The sequence below is a fragment of the Mytilus trossulus genome, chromosome 7, assembly GCF_036588685.1.
Source record: "Mytilus trossulus isolate FHL-02 chromosome 7, PNRI_Mtr1.1.1.hap1, whole genome shotgun sequence".
In the NCBI taxonomy this organism is placed as follows: Eukaryota; Metazoa; Mollusca; class Bivalvia; order Mytilida; family Mytilidae; genus Mytilus; species Mytilus trossulus.
This window is the reverse complement of record NC_086379.1, coordinates 346,951-374,838: the sequence shown is the minus strand read 5'-3', so window position 1 is coordinate 374,838 and position 27,888 is coordinate 346,951. Positions and strand designations below refer to the sequence as shown.

The following is a 27,888-nucleotide window of genomic DNA, read 5'->3' as shown; positions in this document are numbered from 1 at the left end:
TTTTTGATGAAGTTGAACTCCAATCAACTTGAAACTTAGTATACATGTTACCTGTGATAAGATCATTCTAATTTTAATGCCAAATTAGAGAATTTATTCCAATTTCACGGTCCACTAAATATAGAAAATGATAGTGCGAGTGGGGCATCCGTGTAGTGTGGACACATTCTTGTTTTCAGATAAAAGTGAAATAAAACTTGGCAGTACTTCATGTACTTGCAATTGCAAGAAAAATATATTTGTGAAACTGTTTAGTCTAGAATTAAGTTTTATATATGTATGCCCAATACACTAAAGTAACCTGACTATTGATCAGCTTGATGTTCTATTGTTGTTGATATAAATAGCTTTATCAAAGGAGTATTTCAATGACCTTTGTGGTTTATCTGATTGATTCAACATCTTATGATTAGCTATCAGAATTTCATGACCTGCCTCTGGTAAATGTCTGCTAGCTATAGGAAGATGTGGAGGCATGTGCTGTTTTTTTCTACAAAAACCAAAAATAGGCTTCTCATTAGCATTGATTGGAGACCTTTCTACTTGAGTCTGTTTTTTGTACTCACTCCAAAATCAACCAATCAAAATGCTGGATTTCATGCTTCAAGCATGATTTTTGTTCTGTAAGAACTTAGCAAAATTTTATGACTTTTACCCCTTGTAATCAGGTCTTGTCATCATAAAACTTTAAAAAAAAGTATGATTATTAAATTTTAATTCCAGCTGATAGCATAAATTTTGTAGTCTGGAGTATAGAGTAAGGTAATTTTTGGACAGAACATGTAGAGCCCAAATTATATCAATATAATTTTTTTTTCTGGTGAGGGTTGGGCCACAGTAAATTTGTAGTATAGAAATGTACATGACTCGGTACATGATTTACTCAAGCGGAGGATGTGTATTATGAGTAATACATTTGTAATATGGGCTGTACCCAGGTACCTGATTGAAGTTATCACTTTATGATAGTACAGAAATATTCAATTATTCATGAATGTTATTGATGCGATTAAACAAATCAGAGTGCAATACTTTGTACCGAAGTGAATTCAAATGTATAATGATTATGTCACAAAGCTAGTACAATTTACATTAATGTTTTTGTGACACGTATTTTAAGAATGTGATGTTGATGGCATATCTCTTAATTTCTTCATTTCTGTTTATATTACATGTATTATTGATATAATAAATCACAATAATAATTTGTATCCACCTGTCCGAATGCTTTTGGTATTGCTGTCACTTACATGTTGACATGTACAGCTCACATCACTTTTAATTTATATCTGTCTCTGTGGCCTTATAGTAGCATGCTTGCCTCAATTGTTGGAGACTGTGGTTTTAATCCCTGACATGTACATACAAGTACAGTATACAGGTTATACTAAAGACTTGCTATTGGGTTTTGCTGTATCTCTGCTAGGAGTTAGAGCACAATCGAGTCGGCCTGAGTAAGATCTGCTAGGAGTTAGAGCACAATCGAGTCGGCCTGAGTAAGATCTGCTAGGAGTTAGAGCACAATCGAGTCGGCCTGAGTAAGATCTGCTAGGAGTTAGAGCACAATCAAGTCGGCCTGAGTAAGATCTGCTAGGAGTTAGAGCACAATCGAGTCAGCTTGAGTAAGATCTGCTAGGAGTTAGAGCACAATCGAGTCGGCCTGAGTAAGATCTGCTAGGAGTTAGAGCACAATCGAGTCGGCTTGAGTAAGATCTGCTAGGAGTTAGAGCACAATCGAGTCGACCTGAGTAAGATCTGCTAGGAGTTAGAGCACAATCGAGTCGGCTTGAGTAAGATCTGCTAGGAGTTAGAGCACAATCGAGTCGGCCTGAGTAAGATCTGCTAGGAGTTAGATCACAATCGCGGCTTGAGTAAGATCTGCTAGGAGTTAGAGCACAATCGAGTCGACCTGAGTAAGATCTGCTAGGAGTTAGAGCACAATCGAGTTGGCTTGAGTAAGATCAATTTTCTGAACCAGGCAACTATTCATTCTCATCATGATCATCTATGAATGAAATCCACTCTTCTGAATTGTATCCAATTTCGGTTACGAAAAGTTATGAAGATCAGTGGTGGATAAGGGGGGGGGATCTGGGAGTTGGTTCCCTCCTGTTTTGGATGATCAATGCTTATGGTTGAAACCCCTCGTTTCAGAAGTGGCTGGATTCATGCCTAAAGATGCTGGAATGATTATTAAATTTGCCAGGTACGAGAAATGAACGTAGTTTTAATTTTGGCCTAAGCAGTCTCTGAGGTAAGCTTTCAAAAAATAAGTGGAAAACATAAAATATTTATTATAAATGATGTCAAATAATGAAAAAGATACATTAAAGTTATACTTATTTTATAAAGAGTTGAGGTCTGCACCGAAAGTCTATTTCTTATTCATAGTGATTTGATAATGATTATAGCCATGTTGCCTTTGGTTTGATAATGATTATAGCCATGCTGCCTTTGGTCTCTCTTTGACCATTGTTGACTGTTGATCATTATACCTGATATACTTGAAATAAAAGTTATTTTCTAGTACAGCAGTGAAGAGATATAATTTTCTGTCTGTAAAATTATTAATCTTTTTTCATAATGTTTGTTCTGAATGGTTTCTGCAGGCACATGCAATAAAGATTTCATTCATACTTATCTTCAAAGATGAGAAAATGTGGTTAGTGTAAAAATAATGAGCTTGATGAATGAAAATAAAAGGTCTATGTAAACACTGCTTAATTAGATCTCTCAAATTCACTTATAAAACTGTACTCAGATAAGTGAAGACATTTGTTTACAAAGGCAATTTAAAAATGATTTTTTTAGGTTTAAAAAAGAAGAGAGCACTATTTTAAAGATCAGTGTAAATTATTATGAGGTCAGGAAAGACTTGTGCATACATGTACAATATAGAGATGTATATATACTTTTCCAATTTCATCATTGAAGAGGATTTAAGGATTAGTCAATTTTTAAGGAAAGTATATTTTGTTACAAAATGCATATATATTAAAAAGAAACAATGGAAATTATCTTCTGCACTCAGGCTTCCTCCTACTCTTAGTACTATAAATATAAATGGCTGCAAATGCAAGATTAAGCTGAATGTGCTGAAAATTGTTGAACTCCAACAATCTATAAATCAATCCAATATCAGTAGATGTGATTTTAAGGAGTAAATTAAAAGTAAATCAAGATTGGCTTTAAACAATTCCCCGTGCCCACCCCGTATAAGATATAAGTGTTTTGATATCTAGCTTTTTTATTGGCATTTTAAAGAATCATATCATGTACATCATGTTACAGTATGATTTCAGTTTGTTGATGTTATTGTATCCTAGAGATACTAGATATTATAGAGATGTAATTCCTTAACTTGTGATTCAGACATCTATCCTAACATTATAGCCATGGGCTTTCCTGCAGAAAAGCTGGAGGGAGTGTACAGAAACCATATTGACGATGTTATTGAGTGAGTACATATAAAATTTAGACATTTTAGGGATAGGGGCTTTTTGTCCAGCCTTTAACTTTTACATTGCAGATCTAAGTGAAACAATAACCCTACAGTGTATTGCTGTACATGTTTATTTATTTGTTTGCTAGAAATGTTATTGTTTATACCTTCTGTTGTCTGCTTCAATGGAGTCAACATTAAGCTCCAGTCTGGTTAATTATCTATTAAATTAACATGTTTGTAGAATCCTGTTGTAGGAAGTAAGCTAAGGTATCACAGCAAAAAATTGAATTAGCCTTTCAAGATGTCGTTATCATGACCCTCATTTCTTGATCAGTTCACCAAACATGAAAGTGTGATTGGGCCATGGTGTCCTACATGCATATATTCTTGTTTTCTTGTAAGTTGATATAATTAAATAAATTGCGTTTATTTTTTAATAAATATGTAATCAGTGTTTTTAATTCTGTTTCAGGTTTCTAGACACAAAGCATAAAGACCACTACAAAGTATATAATTTGTAAGTATGCCAAGAAAATATGTATGACTTGACATAACTACCTCCCCTGTGACATTATTACCTCCCCTGTGACATTACTGCCTCCCCTGTGACATTATTGTCCCCCTGTGACATTATTGTCTCGCCTGTGACAAAATTGCCTCCCCTGTGACATAATTGTCCCCCCTGTGACATAATTGCCTCCCCTGTGACATAATTACCTCCCTTGTAACAAAATTGTTTCCCCTGTGACAACATTGTCTCCCCTGTGACATAATTTCCTCCCCTGTGACATAATTGTCTCCCCTGTGACAGAATTGTTTCCCCTGTAACAAAATTGCCTCCCCTGTGATATAATTGCCTCCCCTGTGACATAATTGTCTCCCCTGTGACATAATTGCCTCCCCTGTGACGTAATTGTCACCCCTGTGACATAATTGCTTCCCCTGTGACATAATTGTCTCCCCTGCTGTGACATAATTGTCTCCCCTGTGACAGAATTGCTTCCCCTGTGACAAAATTGTCTCCCCTGTGACATAATTGCCTCCCCTGTGACATAATTGTCTCCCCTGTGAAATAATTGCCACCCTGTGACATAATTGTCTCCCCTGTGACATAATTGCCTCCCCTGTGACATAATTGTCTTCCCTTTGACATAATTGTCTCCCCCGTGACAATATTACCTCCCCTGTGACATTATTGTCCCCCCTTGGTCAATATAAAATAGATTCTATAATTAGCCCTAGAGTGCTGAAATTGGTGTTAAACACCATCACTCAATCAAAGTACTGTTTCTTAAAAAATATTTTATTATATCTACTTACCCTTTATTCAATTTAAAATGTTTACAATCATGACAATACTGTATTGTCAGTATATCAAAGGTCCGACTTTATCTCTTGGGACTCTGGCTTCGTCTACCAATAAAAGTTGACCACCAAGAATATATCTTATTGCAATATAATGTAATATTGTAGGCTCCATTTCACAAAAGAGCAATGAAATGAAATTAAATTCATATCACTTTTAAACTTTTTCTATAAAATGATGATATTTGTGTTTAGCTGTGTTCAGTTTATACAAAATATTTCAATCTTGATGCATCTGTGGACTCACCAGTTTTGAAAATGGTGAGTCCAGGATTCATGGACTCGCCTTAGTGAGAACCCTGAGTCTGTAGTGTTGAAAGTGAAATAAATCAATGTATTACCAGTACAATGTACCTTTTAATGTAATGTACAATGTATATATTTACCTCATAAAGGCCCATTTTATAAGGAAATATATGTGAAAAAAAAGTTAAATTGGACTTGAGATAAACTTTGAAAGCTTCTTCAATGGGTTTAGCATGTCAAAAGAAGTTGTCAAACAGATATTGAAACAGTAAATGTATAATTAAAGTAGAACAAGGAAGATGTTTTATATGTTGAAGTACTTTTATAGGAAATACTGTGTATAAGAGGAAGGATTACTTCCTAAAAGTAACCACATGTTACTGTTACACACCTTTTCAATTGAGCTCGAATATGATTAAAAGATTTTATTTAATTAGAAATATGAATATTTTTTTTTTGGATTTGGGTTGATTTTTACTTCCTGGATGTCATTGAAACATTTCTCAAACTTTAAATCAGGTCCACATGTTCATGGTTAGGTGAGCACTGAGTCTTTTTGGAGTTCTCATACCTGTAGTGTTGGCATGGGGACTGGGACTGTTTTATATAAAACACTTTTATTTAAAAAAAAAAAAATCCTGATTCAAAGCCATGATACTCAGAATCAGGACATATTTCTAAAATTAACCAAAATTCATAATGAATTATATTCACTTTTGTATTGAAAAGAATTTAAAAAAATTAATTAATTTATAAAAAAATGTAAATAACTGTTAGTTTTAAATCTTAACCATATAAACACTGCCTGACTGCAGAAATAAAATAATCTTTGTCAACAAAATTCATACCAACAACTTCAACTATAGATATATAGATCTCAGAACACTTTAATTATATGTCGTTACTATGATAAATTATTGGCCCACCCACATGACATACATAATAAATTGTAGTTTGTAACTTTTGAGAAAGTCCCTTGTAAAAGGACTAAAGGTAAAAATGTTTGATTTAGTCCCCGGATCAAGATTAGAGTGTAAGACAACTTTAGGGAAATATTTTAAGTTGACCAAAATCGATATGATTTTTCTTGTTAATTGAGAGGAAATAGACGAGTGATGTGCTGAAATCAACATGAAAATTAGGACAGGATATCCTTTGATTATGTAAACTAACCATCTGATTAAAGTTGTGGATAATGACGTATTTGTACATTTCTCTTTAAATGTAGATTTCGCCAATCAGTTTTCTGATGATATGTTTAAATAACTACCCAATTAAAGTCATGGATAATGACGTATTTGTACATTTCTGTTGAATGTAAATTTCACAATTCTGTTTTCCTATAATTAGTTTAAATAACCACCTGATTTAAGTCTTGAATAATGACATATTTGTACATATGTAATTGTAGTTTTTGCACTTCATTTCTATGTACTTTGGTCAAGTTCCAGATATGTTAATGTTCTGACTGACCTCAGAAATAACTGGGTCATGAACTGATCAATAGAATTATACATGTATATTGCCAAGCACTTATTGTTTTAGTACTTTGATTTTATAGAAGTTATTTCCCTGTTTTGTTTCATATATATACATTGTAACAACAGTTCAGTTGCATAATCCACATCAATGTCATTCAAGGTTTAGGTACTTTGAATTTGTATAACCATACTTTTCTCTGTGAATTGTGTGTTATTTATCTGTTCCAATTAAAAGGGAAGCAAAAGAGCACTAAAGTGACTAAAGCATACACTGACTATAACCTTGTTACATGTTCATAGCCTGTTTCTAAAGCGTAACACTGACTGTAACCTTGTTACATGTTCATAGCCTGTTTCTAAAGCATACACTGACTATAACCTTGTTACATGTTCATAGCCTGTTTCTAAAGCGTAACACTGACTGTAACCTTGTTACATGTTCATAGCCTGTTTCTAAAGCATACACTGACTATAACCTTGTTACATGTTCATAGCCTGTTTCTAAAGCGTAACACTGACTGTAACCTTGTTACATGTTCATAGCCTGTTTCTAAAGCATACACTGACTATAACCTTGTTACATGTTCATAGCCTGTTTCATGTCAGGAATCTCTATATATTATTGTGAATGTCCTTTTGGGAGGTGGCATATCTGGCACACATGTGGCATGTGCATTTGACTCCAATCTTAAGTACTGTAGAGTGTCTTTTTTTTTTCGTGGGGTGCTAATTTTTGCTGTCAGCTTAACAAACTCGCAAAAATGAATTCTGCCAACTTAAAAGTGCACATTCAAAAGTATTGATAAAATAGTTGAATATACAAAAATATAAACTGCAAAAATATTTCGTATACCTTATTCAATGAAAATCATGAAATTTTACACTGGCGAAAATGACCCCCTATATGGTACTTGGGTTATCAGTTTTCCTAGATAAAAGTTGTGGTTCTGTCAGGGCAATCTTTCATCCCACTTCTCACTGCTACACTATAACCAACAGTGCTAGAGGTGGCCTTAAATACCAACAAATAACTAGTCTAAAAGAGGGGCGAAATATACCAGGGGAACAGTCAAACTTATAGATCCAAAATAAACTGACCACACCATGGCTAAAAAGAAAAAGACAAACTAACAAGCAGACAAATAATAGTACATACGACACAAAATCAGAAAACTAAAGACTAAGCAACACAAACCCCACAAAAAACTGGGGGTGATCTCAGTTGCTTTGGAAGGGTATAAGTAAGCAGATCCATCGTGTTGCTCATCATGCTCATATTATTACAAACTTGGGCCACACTTTAAAATATTTTGGTTTGCCCAAACCCTACCCAAAGGTTGAGACAGTGGGTAGGTAGTTAGGCATTTTCTTTTTTTTTGTTTCAAAAAAAGAAATTGAAGTGTTTCAAAAAAAGAAATTGAAGTATCAGATGTTTATTAGTCTTCATGCCAATTTGATTAAAAAAACCTTCTTCAAATCAGGACAATAAAAGAATTTGAGTAGGCAGCTTTTTTCTGGGTAGGTAGCATTTGAGCAAACAAACCTGTTATTTATTATGGCCTTGGTATATAGTTTAATTCGGTAGGTCACGTCGTGTAAAGGGAAGGGGATTGTAGTTTTGACATAAGGAACATATCTGATATCATCTGTAAAACACAGTTATTCCAAAGGGCCACTTTCATGACTTTACAATTAAGGTGGTATGGGTGTCTTTCGCCATCTTGGATTGTAAAAAACAGAGAATCTAAGGTCCATATTTTTTATCAAATTAGCAAAATTTGATGCAAGAATGCAGATATTTCATGTGTTTTTACATTTAAAAGATCCAATTTATAAAAATATACCTTATAAATATAAATATATGTACAAGTGTAGATTATTTTTGGTTGTTTTTTTAAATATTTTTAAATTGTCATTTTAAGGGGAGGTAACTCTAAAACAGTGCATTTTCTGTTGGATTGTTCATGGAATTTTCCTTCTTTGTATTTTAGCCGGAAAAAACGCACGGTGACCCTATCTTTTCTTTTGATATTATCATAGCATTGTTTGAAAGCTATATTTTCCTAATTTATTTTACAATTCTATCATTTTTAGTTTCTATTCACAAAATGGTGTTTTTTCCTGTATAATCCATACAAAATGTGTCATTTTGTCACGACCCGTAGCTTGAAAAAATGCACGGTGACCTATCATTTTTATAATATTTTTTTAACATGTATCAATAGATACTACATTTTGGCAAAGTATAAACAAATTCTATCATTTTTATTTTAGACTCCCATACCACCTTAATACATCATTTCTATAAACAATAACATTTTAAAGTGTTATACTTAGGAGTTAAGGAGGTACAGTGTAGAACTGCATATTATTCATATGTTATTAAACAGCTTTATCTTTGAACTAGGAATTACATTTGTGTTAAACCTTTTTCTTGAAATAAAGATCCCCTTTTATCTCTCACTACAAGAAAGACAATTCAATGGTCACCCCCACTTTATAATTTTGTGGCATGGAGACTTTTCCATTGCAGTTAAACAGGAAGAAATGAAGAGACCCAACAAGGAGACTTTAAGGAAAAGTGATAAATCTTTATTAATTTTTTCACATGATAAATTTCCCACAGTACAATATAATTTTTTTAGAAAGAACACTTTCTCATAATGAATAATGGATTAAGTAATTGAGTTTGTCTCATTTTCTCACTCAAAAAGTTAAATATTGCACTAGTCATGATAGTCCTACTAAAACCTCTCAATTTTTTATTTTTAATGATGCATCTTGCCCTCAATCGAAACTGGTTATTAGAATGAATTGTAAAAAAGAAAAAGTTGATGATGTTCTTAGACATGTAAGAGGTTTTTTAAGATGAGATTTATAGTCTTGATATAAAGGCATGGTTTAAACAGCTGTTCTTTGACAGGTGGGAACTATTTCTCAATAGATAAATACAAATCCACATGGTCTTTTGAAAACTTGATGAAGACAAAATATATTTCGTAACTATTAAACATTATGTGAAATAGAAATTGCATAAATTTCACCAATCGACATATGATTATTGATAAGATAATAATTTATATTGGGAGGCATTTACTTAAACATTCTTTCGACTCCCGATCAAATTTCGATAAAGATGAAGAGAAAATTGCTAGTCCTTGTAAGACATCTTACATTTTATTAAAAAGATTCTTAAAAGTATTACTAGTGAATTTTGTGTGAATTTCTTGCTGAAATTATAATGTATGTGACTTTTGCATTACTTTTTGAAAGGTTCAGCAAAAAGATTCTAAGCTCCTCTTAGTCACTTAAATATTTTGTAAAAAGTAGCAAAATTTTCTTGTTGATTTTGAACAAATAAAAGAAAATAGGATTATTCGTTTTCTTAAATATATTTTAATGTACAGAGCCATTATAAATAACACCAAAAAAGATAAAAGTACAAAATAGATTGCAACCCATGCCCAGGAACTATTTTTGGGGACTGGACTAATAGTTCAGCAGCTGAAGTAAAGAACCATACTTTGCTAGTGGTAACCATTGTTACTTGTTATATAAAAAAGATTTTTTATTAACTTGAATTACAATGGAACTATATGCTGTTAGTAAATACCAATGCCAAGAAATAGGCTGACTTAATGTAAGGAGTAATTTAAAAGTTAAAATATGTTTCAAGATTACGAATCTCTGATCAGACATTTTAAAATGTTGACTGCTTCAATTTAGATGTTATCAGATTATCAAACATTAAATTATGATTCATAAATGAATATTGAAATGCAATTTCACAAAATTAGTAAAACAAAAATCCATCTATCCCTATCTTCCAAAAGACACCACACTTAAGTATTGTTTTATTTTTTAAGATATTTGTGTTTTTATAACTACATGTATATTAATCTGACATATATGTTAGTGTAAACAATTTGATTGACCTTGACCTAATCATAAAAATGTATATTTCTAAGAATACGCATGTAACATTATTATTAAGTTTTGTCATGTTTTTATATGCCCCATTTATGGGCATTATGTTTACTGGTCTGTGCGTCTGTCTGTTCGTCAGTCTGTCCCGCTTCAGGTTAAAGTTTTTGTTCTAGGTAGTTTTTGATGAAGTTGAAGTCCAATTAACTTGAAACTTAGTATACATGTTCCCCATGATATATTCTTTCTAATTTTAATGCCAAATTAGAGTCTTCACCACAATTTTAGGGTCCACTGAACATAGAAAATAATATTGCGATTTGACATTCTTGTTTGTTCTTTTTTATAGGATTATTTTAGTGGTACAAATGAAGTGGGAATTTGGGGGCGGGCATGCCTTATATTTGAACAGAGCATGGTCAAAACAAAGACTCTAATATAAACCAACATTGCTTCTTCTTTAGTACAAAAGTATTTGTATGCAGTGTTCCCTGAATCCTTAAAATCATATTATTATCATGACTTCTGTAAATTCATTTATTTTTGTGGGTATCAATTTTCATGGATTGAGGAAAACTTCATGGCTGTTTGATTTTATGGTATTGACAATCTCTGCATACAACATGTACAAAGTCTTAAGAAAATGGGAAATTCGTGGTTCACCTTTAACCACGAAAACCATGAAAATTGGTATTCAACAAATTATAATGATTCTACTGTATACCTCTAGCTTTTCAATTTGTAAATCAATAATTGCATTAAGTATAAAATATTCTATGGATATTGAAATCGTGTGTATTTTGGACTGAAAAGAATATAGATCATGTATAATTTGTGTATATCATTAAAAAGTGTAAACAAAAACATGTTTTTGTTGTTTGATCATCACCTGATAGTAATGGACGTGTTACCTATAAACTGTAATAAACAGTCAGGTGTAAACACCTTATATGGTCATTATTGACTGCTCTATATATAAGTACTATTAAATAGAATAGGGTATATATATATATTAGTCACAAATTATTTAATAACGCTTTTATGTAAATAGTAAATTTAGTCTAAAATTCGATGAATTACTTGTGACATATTTTAAAAGAAAATATTGAGGTCTAGTCTTGTGAATATAGAAACTGGGGGTGGGGGTTGATATAACTAGTTGTATTTTGGGTTTGATGTTGGATTGCTGTCTCATAAAGAGATACTTTATTTTGGTATAAGTCAATGGACTTGATAAATGTCTTATTTTGTCAAGCACAATACTCCTTGCTAAAATAATTACAATTGTTATTTCTTCTTCAATGTCCTGTTTCAGAAAAGTTAACAAATGTGAATGAAACTTCTTATGTTTTGTTGTGGTTAACATTTTATATTCAGTCCCTGACCTTTTATACAATAATCCCATTTTGTATACACAATAATTACCCACATTGTTACTTACTTGTGCATGATTGATTTATACAAGGCAAAAGGGAAAGACACTGAAGACGGCATTGAAGACGTAAATAGTAATCAATGGTCATTGTACACACAGCTATTAATTTATGTGTATAATATGAGTCAAGGATTTAGGAAAGATGGTCCAAGTCACGTAAAACAACAAATGATTAACAGTCATCCTAAATGGATATATATATATTAGGAACAAAGGTTGAATCCAGCCATTTAAAAAAGGGGGGGGGGGGGGGGGGGGGGTGTTCCAACCACATGTCCCAGCATTGATCTTCCTCCCAAAAAAGGGGGGTTCTAAACCCCAGAACCAGCGGTAAACTGGGTGTTTATAAAAGTAGTTTTAAACATAATGTTAAAACAGTGGCATATCTAGGGGGTTACAGGGGTTGAACCCCCCCCCCCCTCTTTTTGACGATCATAGCTTATGAATGGGGACATATGGTTGTGTCACCCTTTTATCCTGTGTTGGAAAGTTTAAAATTAGCTGGATCCGGCCTTGTGTAAATCTCAAAAATCCATTGAAAAATATACAAATCATGGTAAGAAATAAGATCTAAGGAAATCAATGAGACGTTTGTTTCTCAGTCTGTTTTAGGCTTTTATTTCTGTTAGTGTTAAATTTACTAAAGAACAGTCGTCATTGACAAAATACAGTTAGACACAAACCGTGCTTAAAGAAAAGATAAATACCACACATGTGATAATTACACTACATACACTATCATTATTAGATAAAGAACCAGTACAAAAAGTTCAATCTAGTTTAATTAGTTTATTTATAAATTTATATAACAATCTGATGCAACATTCAAGTTATATGATAAAATTCAATATTGCATTGCTTTAAATGATTACATAATGTAAAATCAAACACAAATAAGAAAACAAGAATGTCTTTCTGTACCAAATGGAAAGACCTTAATTTAATAATACTGTCATTAGCCTCAATTTAATCTGCCAGATTGTTCTGTTCCTTATGAGAGAAATATAATCCCCCAGATTGCTCCGTTTTTTTCTGCATGATTAGATACCTGACCTCCTTGATTTCGGTCTCTTTTAAATTCATGTTTATCCTCTTCAAAACAAACGGAAATCCCTGCAACAGCCATAAACAGTAAATATTATAATACCATAAAAAGATTTATCTAGGTCAGTGAACTGTTAGTACTTAGGTAATCTATGTAAGTGGGATGTGTTTCACTATGTTTGTGAGCAGACGGATTTTAAATCTATGTCAATCACTTTGGATTTTAAATCTATGTCAATCACTTCGTCTTCAATCTCCTTAATGGAAATAAAATTAAAATTGCAGACTGTGTACAAAAGAGATGCATTTTATGATTTTTTAATGATGATTTTTTTCATAAAAGATTTTTGAACCAAATGATGTTGAATTGAATAGAAAGTCACCAGGCCAGAAGTCATCTCTTCTGTGTTGACATGATTTATTATTGACATGGCCATATCAATGAAGCTGTTTACAAAAACAATTGTAAACGAAACAAGCATCTGGGAAATCTGGGGTACAAAAGTTATAATCCTGGTATCTTTAAGTATTCTAAAAAGAAAAGAAAAGAAAAGAAAAGTTAAAGATTTTAGAAGTTGAAACTGTTCATTCAATAAATATGACTCCAAATGATATGTTTTATTTATTGCCCATCTACAAATATTTACCAAAAAACATTTTTAGGAAACATAGTCTTCACAAATATATGTCAAGACCTAAACGTATGTAATGAGTTCATAATTGAGGGTAGTAATGCCCTTTACAATTAGGTGTCAAACAGTCATTTTCCACTACCGTTAGCATCAAATTGATTAAGATTTTACCGTGATTTGTCAAAATATCCTTAACATGATTTGTTAGAGTTCTCAAATAATTATCATTACTGTTATTTGTGGCTAAAAATTATTGTGATTCTTCAAATCATCCCTTATTTTTATCGTTTAAAAGAAAGTGCATATTTTAACGTCATGAACTGAAAATTACTGTGTATGTCATTTGACAAGAGTTTTGACCGTTATTTGTCATGAAGGTATCCCCATTACCACCCTCATACTTGTAGTAAGTAATGAGACAGAAACAAAGATCTCCTAACGAATGACAGTTCAGACATTAAACAAGCACTAACAAGATCTTGATTTGCATGGTTATGTTGGGAGGTCAAACTAGTTATTGAGATATCAACCCTCCCCCTTTTTTAATCTTGATCATTGGCCTAACTAAACATAGATAAAAATTAGTCTAGACAAACTAGACTAGACCTAGATAGATTTATTAAACATGGATCATATTAAGATCTACCACAACAAATAAATAAACAAAGGGGTGTACATCTAGACCAGGGACATGATTGTTGGTAATAGGTTATTACCTGTCACAACCCTTTAACATTGTTTGCTAAACATGGCGTGTTATACTGAACAAAAGCATTTGTATAATATCAGTGTTTTAATCAATATTTTTTTATTGTAAAATCTGGAGACCAACTATATATAAATTAACTTTTTTCATGTATACGTGTGGAAAATTTGGCAAACCTGTTGTCATAATACCCAGTGGCGACCATGGGATTATAAAGAATTATGAAAATACCGCAAATATTTAAATAGGTCCTTGACCATTTAGTAAATTATATTTTTGTGTCAAAAATTACATACCTATTGATAATAAATGTGTTATCTTGTGTATATTTCCTTTACCTAATGTAAAATGTCTGACTTAAATTTTGCCTCTGGACATCAAATAAAAGCCTTTTTATGAAGTCTTTATATTGACCTTATAATGAGTTTTTAGGAGCCAGCTAAAAACTGCCTCTGATTGCAGGATTTTCTACCTGTGTTGAAGACAAATTGGTTGCTTTAGCTTGTTTTCTGCTCTTTTGTCAGGTTGTTGTCTCTTTGACACATTCCCTATTTCCATCCTCATTTATTTTTGGAAAATGACGCAGTCATTGTTCCATAACTGCCGACCTGAACTTCATTACATTTCTCTGTGTGTTATCATTATGCATCATTGTGTAGTATAAATCAGCCAGGACCCAGTTTACACTGGTTTTTGCTTGTATTCCACTACACTCGAACAAAGTGTTGTAGTTTGACGGGAACCAGTTTTAAAATTTGTAAACTACAAAACGTAATCGGTTATTGTTCATTCCGTTTTGGTGTTTCATACTGACTTACATGTTTTGAATAAGCTTAAGACCCTTCAAACATTAATGTGATAGGTATATTAAAGATTGTATTACAAAAGGGTTGAACTGTTTTACTTTCAAAGTCGTACTATAGGGATATCTGTCATATACGGATTTCCACTCTCACCGGTTAATTTCTTCTTTTACACGTGCTTTGGAAACTTCCTGTTTAATCGCAAGTTTTAAAATTGTTTTTGAGTGAATTAAACTTATTTTAACAATCATGAAGCGTTCCAGAATCATTTTAAAGCAGTTTCTTCTTCTTTTTGATGATGGAAAATAGGTTTTCTCAAGAAAATACCTCAGAGGAATTGAAACGTACAAGTCAAGTCGGCACCTGGTTAAATTGGCATCTAGTCAAATCGGCACCTATTCGACGTCAATTCGGCATCCAATAATATTTGTTATAATATTTTCTATTCAATTAATTAATTACTGTTACCAAGTACATAGTGAATATGTTGTTGTGTATTTTGGTAAACCACGAAACGAAAGTGAATATGTAGTGTATAAAGGTAAACAACGAAGCCCTTACAAAAGCTGTTGTTTTAACAATTAGACAATTTGTGTAATTGTAAAAACAAGTCAATTATTAAAATAAAATGGAAAAAATTCTTTGACAAATGTTTGAAATTACCTGAGTTTCATTAGACCTTTGATAACAGTGACAAAAAGATTATTTACTTAGGTAATATTTTGTGGGAGAAGGGGGTTCAGACTATGTGGTATCAGGTCTGTTCACGCCCAATACACTTTCGCACCCTACACGTTCTCACCTCGCACGTTCGCACCCAAGGTCCGTTCGCACTCTACTCATTCACGCCCAATTAAGATTTTAAAGAAAAAACACAAAAGATAATTGTTTTTAACAGCTTGGTCCCTTTGATCTGAAACAACGAAACAATAAAATATAGGAACCAAAATATAGCAATCCACTATTATAACCAAAACATGATAAAATTTATTCAACACACAGAAAAAAACATAGTCAGAATCTCACTTCATTTTGAAACAAGTCAATGAAACAAAGTTATAGCAATACACTAACCAAAACATGATTAATAGTTATTCAACACAAAATAAAATGTTCACAAAATACCACTTTATTTAGAAAGGATTATTATTATTTTTAACAATACGCTATCCAAAACATGATTAAGATTTATTCAACACATAAAAAAATGCTGTGTTACTTTATTTTGAGACAATGACAACAATTATACTTATAAGAAAACACTTGCTTACAGAGTTATTACACACAAAACCAATTAAGATTGGGTGCGAACATGTAGGGTGTGAAAGTGAAAGGGGGCGAACATGAGTGGGCGTAAACGTGAATGGGCGCGAATGGACCCGGATTCAGACTATGTACCAGGGAGAAATATACAAGCCTTTCTACGGTATTCATTTGTACAATTCAGGTAGTCCTATTCATTTGTCTTAACAAAAAGCAGCCAGTTGTCATCTTCACTTCACACACACGAGACATGTTGCAGTGTTAAACTAATTACGGTATGTGAAAATCAAGACTTGCATAAAAACTATACCAATATTAGAGACAGTGGCGTCATTTTTCTTCAGAGCTTTCAGCTCTTTGATTTGTAATGTGATTGGATTTTTGTCTAGTTATTGTCGTTATTTGTTAAACAGTAGATTCATTGTTATAAGTTGGATGGTATTTTTTGTTGATTTGAATGACAAATTAAATTTTACCCTTTGCAAATGTACAGAAAGATCCTATGACCCTGACAGATTCTATAGACAAATATTTAATGTATTATTTATTAATTTCAGATGTACAGAAAGGTCCTACGACCCTGACAGATTCCATGGGAGAGTTGTAGCCTATCCATTTGAGGACCACAATCCACCGAGATTAGAGTTAATAAAACCATTCTGTGAGGACCTAGATGAGTGGTTGAAGAAAAGCAATGAGAACATAGCAGCCATTCATTGTAAGGCAGGAAAGGTAAACGGCTGTTGTACTCCAATCAACCCCATTGTTAGCCTCATGGAGGAGGTCATGGGTTTGACCTCTGGCTGGATTAATATCAACACTTTAAGATTTGTACAAAATTATTTATATAAGCTACTTCCCCTCTAAGCATGCATCATTAAGGAGTAAGAGCATAGACTGGTAGGCTCAGAGTCAGAATAATGTGACCAGGTATTGTAATATGTCTGTATGTAGACTATTGCCTTGCAAACCAATATGTTAAAAATTTTAGAAATATAATACATTTGTATTTACATGTGAACATATAATTACACTATCCAAATTTAATTAAGTGACAAAATTGAAGTGAAATACTTTCATTATTTTAAAATCTGTTTCATAAATGATGAAAATGAGAAGCACTAGCAAAATCACTGACAAAAATCTGGGTTAGAGTGTCGTCTTGGATATTGTGCATTTAATTTGTTGCTGAGGAACAAACAATTATTTATGAAAGTGTCTGAAAGTAAATTTTATTTATAATTGCAGGGAAGAACTGGTGTTATGATATGTGCCTATATGTTACACAGAAACAAATTTGATAACTCTAAAGAGGCACTGCGGTTCTATGGCCAGGCACGGACACAGGATGAAAAGGTTGGCTGTAGAAAATAATAACAAAAACAATGTTCTGCTCAAATCTTGTGAACTTTAAACACAAAAAAAATAAACTTTCACAGGGAAGCTACCAACAGGATGACTACTTATTGGATTCAGGAAATTAAAAAAATCTTATGAATAGTAAAGTAGTCCTCCAGTTTCCCAGAATTTTAAAGTAGTCCATCAGTTTCCTAGAATTGTAAAGTAGTCCATCAGTTTCCCAATCTAAAGAGAACATCCTTTTATTGTGTTTAAGCCAGATCCAATGAGATGACCTATTTATTAATAAGGTCATTTAAAAAGTAAAATCACAAAAATGCTGAACTCAGAGGGAAATTCAAACAGAAAGTCGGTAATTAAATGGCAAAATCAATGATTAAACACATCAAACAAATGGGTAACCACTGTCATATTCCTGACTTGGTATAGGCCTTTACAAATGTTTACAAATGTAGAAAATGGTGGATTAAACCTTGTTTTATAGTGCTTAATATAACTTCTCACTTGTGAGTGAATGTTTGGTATCAACAGGAGTTGTTAAACTCTTATTATATATATATATATATATATATGTTGTGTGTACAAGTTATTATTTTGTACAAATTTTAATTTGTATTTTGAAGTTGTAAATAAGGGAACAGTCATTATTTATCAGCTGAGGGGGTCGGTTCAAATTTTCACATCAAAAAGTTTTGTTGGCAACCCCCCCATAATTTTTATGAACCACACAATGACCCCCCTTAAAATGATATTTCATAAGTATGACCCCCCCTACTAAAAAAATCCCTATTAATTAACAGTGGGCAAATAACTATGGGAAGAATGTGGACATTGACACTATCTGTTACCGAGTATGCATGGCATAAAGAAATTTTCCCTGATTGCAGTCATTTTCTTTGATTTTGTACTGATTTTTTATATTTAAACATTCTACAATTATAAGTTCCTCTGGTATCTTCCGTCCCTCTTTTCTATTATTTAGTATAAGTAGCTTGAACTTATTAATTTTTATTAATTAAGTTTGACTGCGTGTTAGCAGTCTTTAATAACTGATATTTTCTAACTATTTCCAAATACTTTTATTGGATAAAGCAAAAAAACTATAAGGTAATTTTATATTCCCTTGATGTTCATCATGACCTTCAATGTTCTTTGTGTTGAAGCTGATGGAACTGATTTTGGTTATTTTTTTTCAGTTTAATTCTACTTTGAATAAAACAGCCTGAATACATGAAATACCCCATCGAAATTTTTTCAGATTTTTTTTTCTTGAAACACGAATTTCTGACACATGCAAGAAGAAAAGTACAATTATAAGATGTCAAAATCAGATGAACATAGTGTAAAAAGGAATTTTATTGTTTAAAGTAGGTGACATCACCGGCAAGGATCATGATATTTTTTAAAGATCATGATATTTATTGAAAAGTAAAATATTAAACGTGTATGTACTACGTTTCCTTATTTTTCTATTCTTTATTTCTATACTTCTATTTTAATCTTAATTATAAGACCGGTAAAATAGCATTTAAGAGCCATGAAATAGCTACTGCCTTAAATTTATTTAATTTGATTTGTGAGATTGCACACTTACTTACAATATCGTCAACAATTTATATACTTGACAGACATAAAAACTTTCATTGTGTGACCCCCCCAGTAAAATAAAAATTTTGATGGCAACCCCCCCAGCTGTGTGATTTTCTTGGTAATGACCCCCCCTAAAATGCACCGACCCCCTCAGCTGATAAATAATGACTGTTCCCTAAAGGCAACAGTAGTATACTGCTGATTAATAGTCATAAATAGATTGAGAGAAAACAAATCCAGGTTACTAACTTAAACCAAGGGAAACACATCAACTATACTTGCTATAAGAGGATCCAGAAAACAATGAAGTGCAACAACACATATGACAATGCAACATACATAGAAACAAACTATTAGATTACAATTGACATTTTCCACTTGCAATTTGTACAAAAAGTGCTTTTAATTGTAGTCAACCATGATAGGACTGTTAAATTGGTTGTTAAATACTACCTTCATTCACTTTTGATTGTAAATTTGTACATTTCAGGGGGTAACCATTCCTAGCCAGAGACGATATGTAGAATATTATGAATATTTAATTAGAAACAAGTTAAACTACAAGCCTGTAGCCTTGTTGTTAAAAGGCATAGAATTTATCACAGTTCCCATGCACAATGGGAGTGGATGTTGTAAGTAAATTATAAATATAGGATATATGAATATGTAAATGAGGAGGCGTGGTATAATGTAGGATACATGAATATGTAAATGAGGAGGCGTGGTATAATATAGGATATATAATATGTAAATGAGGAGGTGTGGTATTATTGCCTTTGAAAACTCCCTGCCTCAGACCAAAAGGACAAGTACATAAACAACCGTATGTCACCAAACACAACTTATAAAAACTAAAAACTGGGTATTTAGAATAACAAACTAGGATTGATATCAAGTGCTCTGGAAGAGTACTCAACTCCTGCTTCACATGTGACACTTCTAATCATCAAAACAGAAGACTTTTTATGTAAAAGAACCAGAAGTGATCAAGGTGCAAACTATATTAATAATGAATAAATAAATAGCTTGTTAACATGGTAAAGAGATAGTCGTAGAAAATATCTTTACCTTTTGAATTTTTATTAAACCAGGAATGTATATCAGAAATGCACAATAAAAAGTCAACATCAGAAATGCTCGTAAATATAAAATGTTTGATACCATTTTAATCAATAAAATCATTAATTTTGAATTCTAATACACAAACAGCGGCCTGCCATGCATGTTCCTAAATTTAGGAACTATATGAAAACATTTCATGCCAATTTTTTTTTTTTTTTTTTAGATCACTCTGATCTTTTCTCTGACATTTAGGGACGACATCAAAAGTTCAATGGATAAAAAACATAATTCAGATAGTTTTTTTAATGACCCCCTACCCCCCTCTTAACTTAACTTGGGAAAAATTGATTGACCCATATGGATATATGTAAAATCGATGTAGGATAGACAAAACTTGCAGCAAGTTTAACCACCCCCAAACTATTTGAATTAAGTTTTTTATCCTTCATTGATCGTTTGATGTCGTCCCTTAAGCGAAGCAACTAAGACTTTTCTTTATTGTTTTACATTTTTGTTATGTCCAATTTTTTTGTGACTTATTTTACGGTTTTAGCTCATTGTTGAATCTCGTACAGTGAACTGTTTATGCTTATATCTACGTCATTGAGTGTCTGATAGATACTTGTCACATTTGCAAATATACCACATTTCAAATTAAGAATTTTTGTATTAACACTATAAATTGAAACTAATTAGCAAGTAAGTTTATTTGTGTATATGCTTTGTTGATGTGGTTATTTCTTGGAAAGGAAAGATTATGATGTATTAGTTCTTGACACAAAATACAGACACATGCTTAGCCTCAATCAGTTTAATGGGTCAAAATGTCAATGAATAAAATCACCTGCTCTGATTTTGACATTTTATTTTTCTCAAATGTAGATAACATCATTTAAAACAACAAACTCTCAGATGATTTTGCGATTACTATTTATAATTGTAACCTTTTCAAAACTGAGAAGAAATAAATATGAAAATTGATTAAAAGTGTTGCCTCATATTCTTTATTTTTTGCTACCCTTATAAAATAAATGGCTATGGTTACACAGTTGCTTAATATTGATTTCACTGAGATCAAAACATAATTTGTACTCATAATGACAAATTGAGGGCAAGCCCCAACCCCCAAATTTTAATAGGATATTGTAGTTTTCAGACTATATTTTTATCAAATGTATATCCAATGAGCTCATGATAATCATAGCCAGAAATTTTTTAATCTATTTTCAGCTCCATTTTTTGAAGTATATCAACTTAAGGTGCGAGTATACACATCAAAAGTTTATGAAGACATCAAAAAGGGCCAAACCTCGTTTTACATGCCCATAGAACAGTCAGTACCGCTGTGTGGAGATATCAAAGTGGTATTTTATAATAAACCAAGAATGAAAAAAAAGGTAAGTTAAAATGGTGTTAGTTTCTACATGCTTTTAGAATAGTAGCTGTCACAGTGTATAAAATTGCAAATGAAGAGGTGGGTGTCAGTAGAAGAAATGACCTGAACAATAGACCATGTTCTTATTTTTAAAGGCTATATAAAAAAATGATCAAACTTAATTGATGGTGTATGAATAAAATCCCAGTTTTCTTGTAAAAATTTTATGGATAGTTTGTGTAAGAAACAAGTTCTGTCCAACCTGAATCTGACCTCTTCTCAATAATAAGTCTTTGGTATAGCTATTACAGCAGATTTAAAGGAGATGTGAGGTCCATTTTATTTGAATAACGATTTAATGACACTATCAAAATCAAATTACATCAAGAAGTTAAAAGCCGTCTTTTATAATAGACAAGTTTCTTTGTAATATGTTGAGCTTCACATCTCTCCAAATCAAGAATAAAGGAGAATAATTTGTTAATTTTTTGTGTTCAAAATTAAATTTATATTTCAAAAACGAGAAAATAAAATTGAATTATAATAAAAGCTTTAAATACTTTGACATTTAAAATAACATTAAAAAAAACCAGTGGCGTTGATGAAATACAATTATTTCCCAGTTTATAAATAAAAGGCTATTTCAGGTGAGAAATTATTTCTTTATTTTCATAGTTTTTGACATCATACAACAAAAGGTGTCAACTGCCAATGCAGCTGCATAAACATGAAGCAAGAATGTGTAGAAAAAGATATAGCACATTTGCACATATTTTCTATTTTAGTTACATTAAAAGCCAAAGTTAAAAATTGAGAACTTGTCCAAGAATGTGAATGTCAGAAAAATTCAAATTTAAATGTGTGATCAAACATCACATTGATTCACTGATGTAACTTTCTCTACATTTACTGACGTAACTTTCTCTACATTTATAGTCAAAATTGATTTTGAAAATGTAAGTCTTTTGCTGTTTTTGACAGGTCACCTTTGCAAAGGTACGGAATTGCATTGTGAAATATATATACATAAATCATATAAGGGTCTTGAATACCTTTTGTTCTTTTATCGTATTTAGTATGAAGATATTTATTTTAAGGGCCCACACTGATTTTAGTTTATTTTTCTTCTGTTGGCCTATGATACTGCTTTTTATGAACATAAATTAACTAAGTTTCTCTATTTAGACCTAATATTATATATATATATATAAATGTAGTTTTTATACGATGTAGATTTGACTAATGCTTGACGAAAATAATAAAATTTATCTCTTAGTACTAGAAACAATATTTAAAACTTGTCTACTAAATATATGAATGATTGTATTAACTACATACAGATCTGACAGATATTCAATGAGATTGAAATTAGTCGCAGTTAAAATAGGGTGGTTTGCTCTTCTCCTTATTTGGATATATTAGAATTGGTATCAAATTCCAGTAATTTTTAAAGAACACACTTTTAATTAGGAATCTTGTTTATGTTAACTTTCATCTATTATGGTCAATACCCAAAGGTGAAAAGGTCAAGCATTTGAATCGTTTATGTGAAACCTACTTTATGGTTAAGTTTACCCGAGGTGTTTATGGTCAAGTTTCTCCCAGGGTGTAGCAAGTGTAGCTATAACAAGATAACATGTTTAATCGCTTGCGAAAAAGATAAAATGTGCCTTCTCAGTAAACGTTCTTTAGTTAACATCTTTCTAAATTCTTCTGCTAAAATTTATTTGGCATTTTTTTGGCGTTGATCAAAACATTAACATAAATTCTTTGAGTAAATTTGTCTACATCTAAAAAACATACAAACATAAATAGCCAAGAAATCCAATAAGAGTACCTCCCTACCCTTCCTTGTTCATTTCAATTGATAGTTTGAGTGTTGAAAAAATACAACTCTACACTAAATTAAAATCTAAACGTAATTTCAATGGTATTTTTAAGCATACAGTGTTATCTCTGCAAGCATGTATTACATGAAGACTGTTTATATTTTCAGTTCAGTTTCACTATATTTAATATGGATTCTATAAGTGGGGTGAATATTGTGTGCTATATTTAGTATATATATGTGTAATCTTAAATAAATTGTCAAAACATCACAGGTTTTCATTTTCAACTGGCACTACTAATTGGCTGAACTTGTCCTTAGTCAAAACTTAGGTCTTTATAAGTCAAAACTTAGGTCTCTATAAGTCAAAACTTAGGTCTCTATAAGTCAAAACTTAGGTCTTTATAAGTCAAAACTTAGGTCTTTATAAGTCAAAACTTAGGTCTTTATAAGTCAAAACTTAGGTCTTTATAAGTCAAAACTTAGGTCTTTATAAGTCAAAACTTAGGTCTCTATAAGTCAAAACTTAGGTCTCTATAAGTCAAAACTTAGGTCTTTATAAGTCAAAACTTAGGTCTTTATAAGTCAAAACTTGGTCTTTACAAGTCAAAACTTAGGTCTCTATAAGTCAAAACTTAGGTCTTTATAAGTCAAAACTTAGGTCTCTATAAGTCAAAACTTAGGTCTTTATAAGTCAAAACTTAGGTCTTTATAAGTCAAAACTTAGGTCTCTATAAGTCAAAACTTAGGTCTCTATAAGTCAAAACTTAGGTCTTTATAAGTCAAAACTTAGGTCTTTATAAGTCAAAACTTAGGTCTTTATAAGTCAAAACTTGGTAAGTCAAAACTTAGGTCTTTATAAGTCAAAACTTAGGTCTTTATAAGTCAAAACTTGGTCTTTATAAGTCAAAACTTAGGTCTTTATAAGTCAAAACTTAGGTCTTTATAAGTTTTAGATTGAGATATTATATGGATAAAAATGTAAATACAGCTAGAATTTTAAACAGATACATCATGTTAAGAGAGGTATTTGCGAAAAATACCAGTTGAGAGAATGTTAAATTACGGCAAGGGAAATTCATTCTCAAGACTTCGCAAATTCCCCTCAAGAACATGATATATCTGTTTAATTACACTAAATGTTTATGTTCAAAAACAGATTGATGATCGTGGCGTTACAAGCGTCCATATTACAATGTATTAAAACTTCAGACTTTGAAAAAAGAGACAGGAGTTTAACTTATTTTTCTCATGCCCGATTCTTGAACTCAGAAATGTAGTGTTGACTTTCTAAATATAATTTATTTATTGATTCAGTATTAACATCTAAAACTTTTGTGCAGAACATGTACTGTAAAATTCTTTTAAAAATCAAGGACAACTGTAGGTATTTGAACTATTTTCATAAATTATGGAAGAATGATAATGTTTACTAATTTTAGAACTAAGAAGTGCTTATTCTTTGAGAGGGTTAAAGTTCAGGGTAGACGTTTGACATCAAATTCCTCGTCTTTAATAAAAGACCTAAATTAATTTGTTTTACAAAGTTCTTTCGTTTCCTCTGTCAGTCACAATAGAAAAACAATGGATATGGGGTATATATCCATGGCACAAAATTAGTACATACAAACAAGAAAGCACCCCAAAAAGGAATGGAACAGTGCTAATGGTTGCTTTGAAACTTGACTAAAACTGTAGAAAGTAACTTGTCATTTCTTTTATCATGACGCTGACAGACATAAAACTATCAAGTTATGAATGAGGACAATGACAGCTTTACACTAACCAACAAAACATTTTTGATATATGCAATTTAAATTTTGTCAGTATGTGTATACACTGATTAAGGCAATCATATACTGATCATTAAAGAAGCACAACTTTCATAGTGTTATCCTTTAACAGATTTTAAATCTTCTTCTTCTTCTTTCTACTTTAATTGGCCTTTTGATTTATATATTGAGCATCACTGATGAGTCTTTTGAAGACAAAATATGTGTTTGGCGAACAAAATTTTAAGCTTGGTATCTGTGATGTGTGGAAATATAGAATTAGGAGATAACTGTATTGTATTTTAAGCTTGGCCTTCGTAAAACGTAGATTTTACTGTCGCAAATTGAGTTTACCTAGCGACGCGGAGCGGAGATAGGTAAACGGATATTTGCGACAGTAAAATCAAGTTTTACGAAGGCCAAGCTTAAAATACAATACAGTTATCTCCATTCTAATGCCGCATCTTAAAATAAATGTCATTAAATAAATATTTTGGCTTAAAAATGGCATAAATGAAAAAGTCCGCGAAACTGTCGCATTGTTTTTAGCATCTTAACAGTGTGACGTCATGTGTTTAATCTGGGTGCGAAACATGAATTCTAAACGTATTTTTACTTTTCGTACGCTTCATAATGGTTTCAATATAGACAAAGAGAAGATTTTTGAGGCTCAAAATGGGAATATCTTGTTTATATTTTGAGAAATTACATATCCCAAAAAAAGAATGGTGGCTTTCTTAGTTACGGACTGGTAGAACGTGGAATCTAACCCCTCAAAATATTTATCAACGTCCAATGAAAATTATCGTTACAAACTAATTGCATTAGAATTCAAAATATTATGATAACATACTTAATATCGCCAGTAAAATTAACAAAGTTTATAGTTTGCTTTCCATTCTTAAAATTAGTCAGTATATTAAGATATGAAAACTGTTGTGTTTTTTTGTGACTATAAGTAAATTGTGGCACTAAGTTGATTATGAGGTTGTAATTGATAAGAGTGTGTTCCTGTTTATCATATTTATAGGCTTTTGAAATATGAATGTGTCAAATCAAATGCATGGCTTTGTTCGAGTTTAACGTATATGCTAAGATCCTGTTTTTTGCTTTCCATAGTTTTAAAGCTTAATGGAGTATGTGATTGAAATTTAGATTTTCGTTCAGAAATGTTTTTATCCATAAAAATTGTGATTTTTGTCAAGTATATTATGATAAGTTTTATGTGATGAAGCTAGATGGAGACTTTTCTTTTAAAAGAGGCCATATTAGAGTACCCAGTAATCATAGTAGAACATGTACTGTAGATTGATTCAATCATATTCTTGGGGTATCAACAATGAGCAAAACCTATAAACATGTACCATAGCAAGCTACGTCTTACTAAGAACAGACCTTAATGGCTATAATTTCTGGCTTGGTCTGATTGTTCAATGAAATTGACACTGTGCAATTGTTTAATGGGAAATTTTTTTGTACAACCAGTTAAAAGTATAGTTTGCTTCAACAAGTTGAAAACAACATTCACTAAAAAACATAGAAAAAGTAGTTTTTACTCATTCCAAAGATAAGTACATGTATACATATGAACATGAACCACTTTTAATTTTTTTTATAAAAGATTTATACAGAGTTAATTCCTATATATTGTTTTACAGGATAAAATGTTTCAATTTTGGTTAAACACATTTTTTGTGGAAGCAGACGACAAGCCAAGAGAGAATGGCCGGAAGTCTTGGGCCGGAGAGGTGCCAGGGTCCAGTAATTATTACACAGTGACTATTCCTAAGTGTGAACTAGACAAAGCTAATAAAGATAAGGCTCACAAGTTATTTAGTCCTAATTTCCAGGTAGGTCTATTTATCGTGAAGAAGGGGTCTAAAGATGAGACAGACCAAAAATATTGGTTCACAAGTTATTTAGTCCTTATTTCCAGGTAGGTCTATTTCCTGTGAAGAAAGGGTCTAAAGATGGAAAGACCAAATGGTGTCGTTTTATACATAAAATTAATCAGTACATTATAAAGACTTTTATTTAAGTCCTATTTTCTATGTAGGTCCATTTCCTGTGAAGAAGGGATCTAAAGATGGAAAGACCAAAAGGTGTCACTTCAAACATAGAATGAATCAGTACATTAAAAAGACTTTTATTTTAGTCCTAATTTCTATGTAGGTCTATTTCTTACAAATCCATACAATAATAGCTTGAATTAGGTAGATATATTTCTTGTATAGAAAAATTCTAAAACTGATCTTGCTGTGCTCCAAGTTTGAATATGAATTTCATGCCATTATAACATCAATACAAGAAATTGACCAGAAGACTGATTTAGTGTCGAGCTTTCGACTTTCATTGAAAAAGTGAGACATAGCAATTCTACATTCTGTTGACGGCAACATCCATAAATATTCACTCTGTGGTTAAGTTTTTAAAATTTTAATAACTTTTTCAAACTATACTGGATTTCTACGAAACTTGGACAGAAATTTGTTTATCATCATAAGATAGTATCCAGAAGTAAATGTTGTAAAAAAAAATCCATTTTTTCCGTATTTTAC

The 27,888-nt window shown here is 31.8% G+C and overlaps 1 protein-coding gene across 3 annotated transcripts in view; it reads left to right on the top strand.

Annotated features, from left to right (window-relative positions):
- The window catches only part of LOC134724452 (phosphatidylinositol 3,4,5-trisphosphate 3-phosphatase and dual-specificity protein phosphatase PTEN-like), a 36,251-nt gene that overhangs the window by 3,284 nt on the left and 5,079 nt on the right, over nucleotides 1-27,888 (top strand). For all 3 annotated transcript variants that reach the window (XM_063587467.1, XM_063587466.1, XM_063587465.1), the window contains 7 exons: nucleotides 3,373-3,457; nucleotides 3,918-3,962; nucleotides 16,902-17,076; nucleotides 17,593-17,700; nucleotides 19,784-19,925; nucleotides 21,586-21,752; nucleotides 26,989-27,180. In XM_063587467.1, the coding sequence (XP_063443537.1) occupies nucleotides 3,373-3,457; nucleotides 3,918-3,962; nucleotides 16,902-17,076; nucleotides 17,593-17,700; nucleotides 19,784-19,925; nucleotides 21,586-21,752; nucleotides 26,989-27,180 (914 nt within the window). The remainder of the gene's footprint in view (nucleotides 1-3,372; nucleotides 3,458-3,917; nucleotides 3,963-16,901; nucleotides 17,077-17,592; nucleotides 17,701-19,783; nucleotides 19,926-21,585; nucleotides 21,753-26,988; nucleotides 27,181-27,888) is intronic.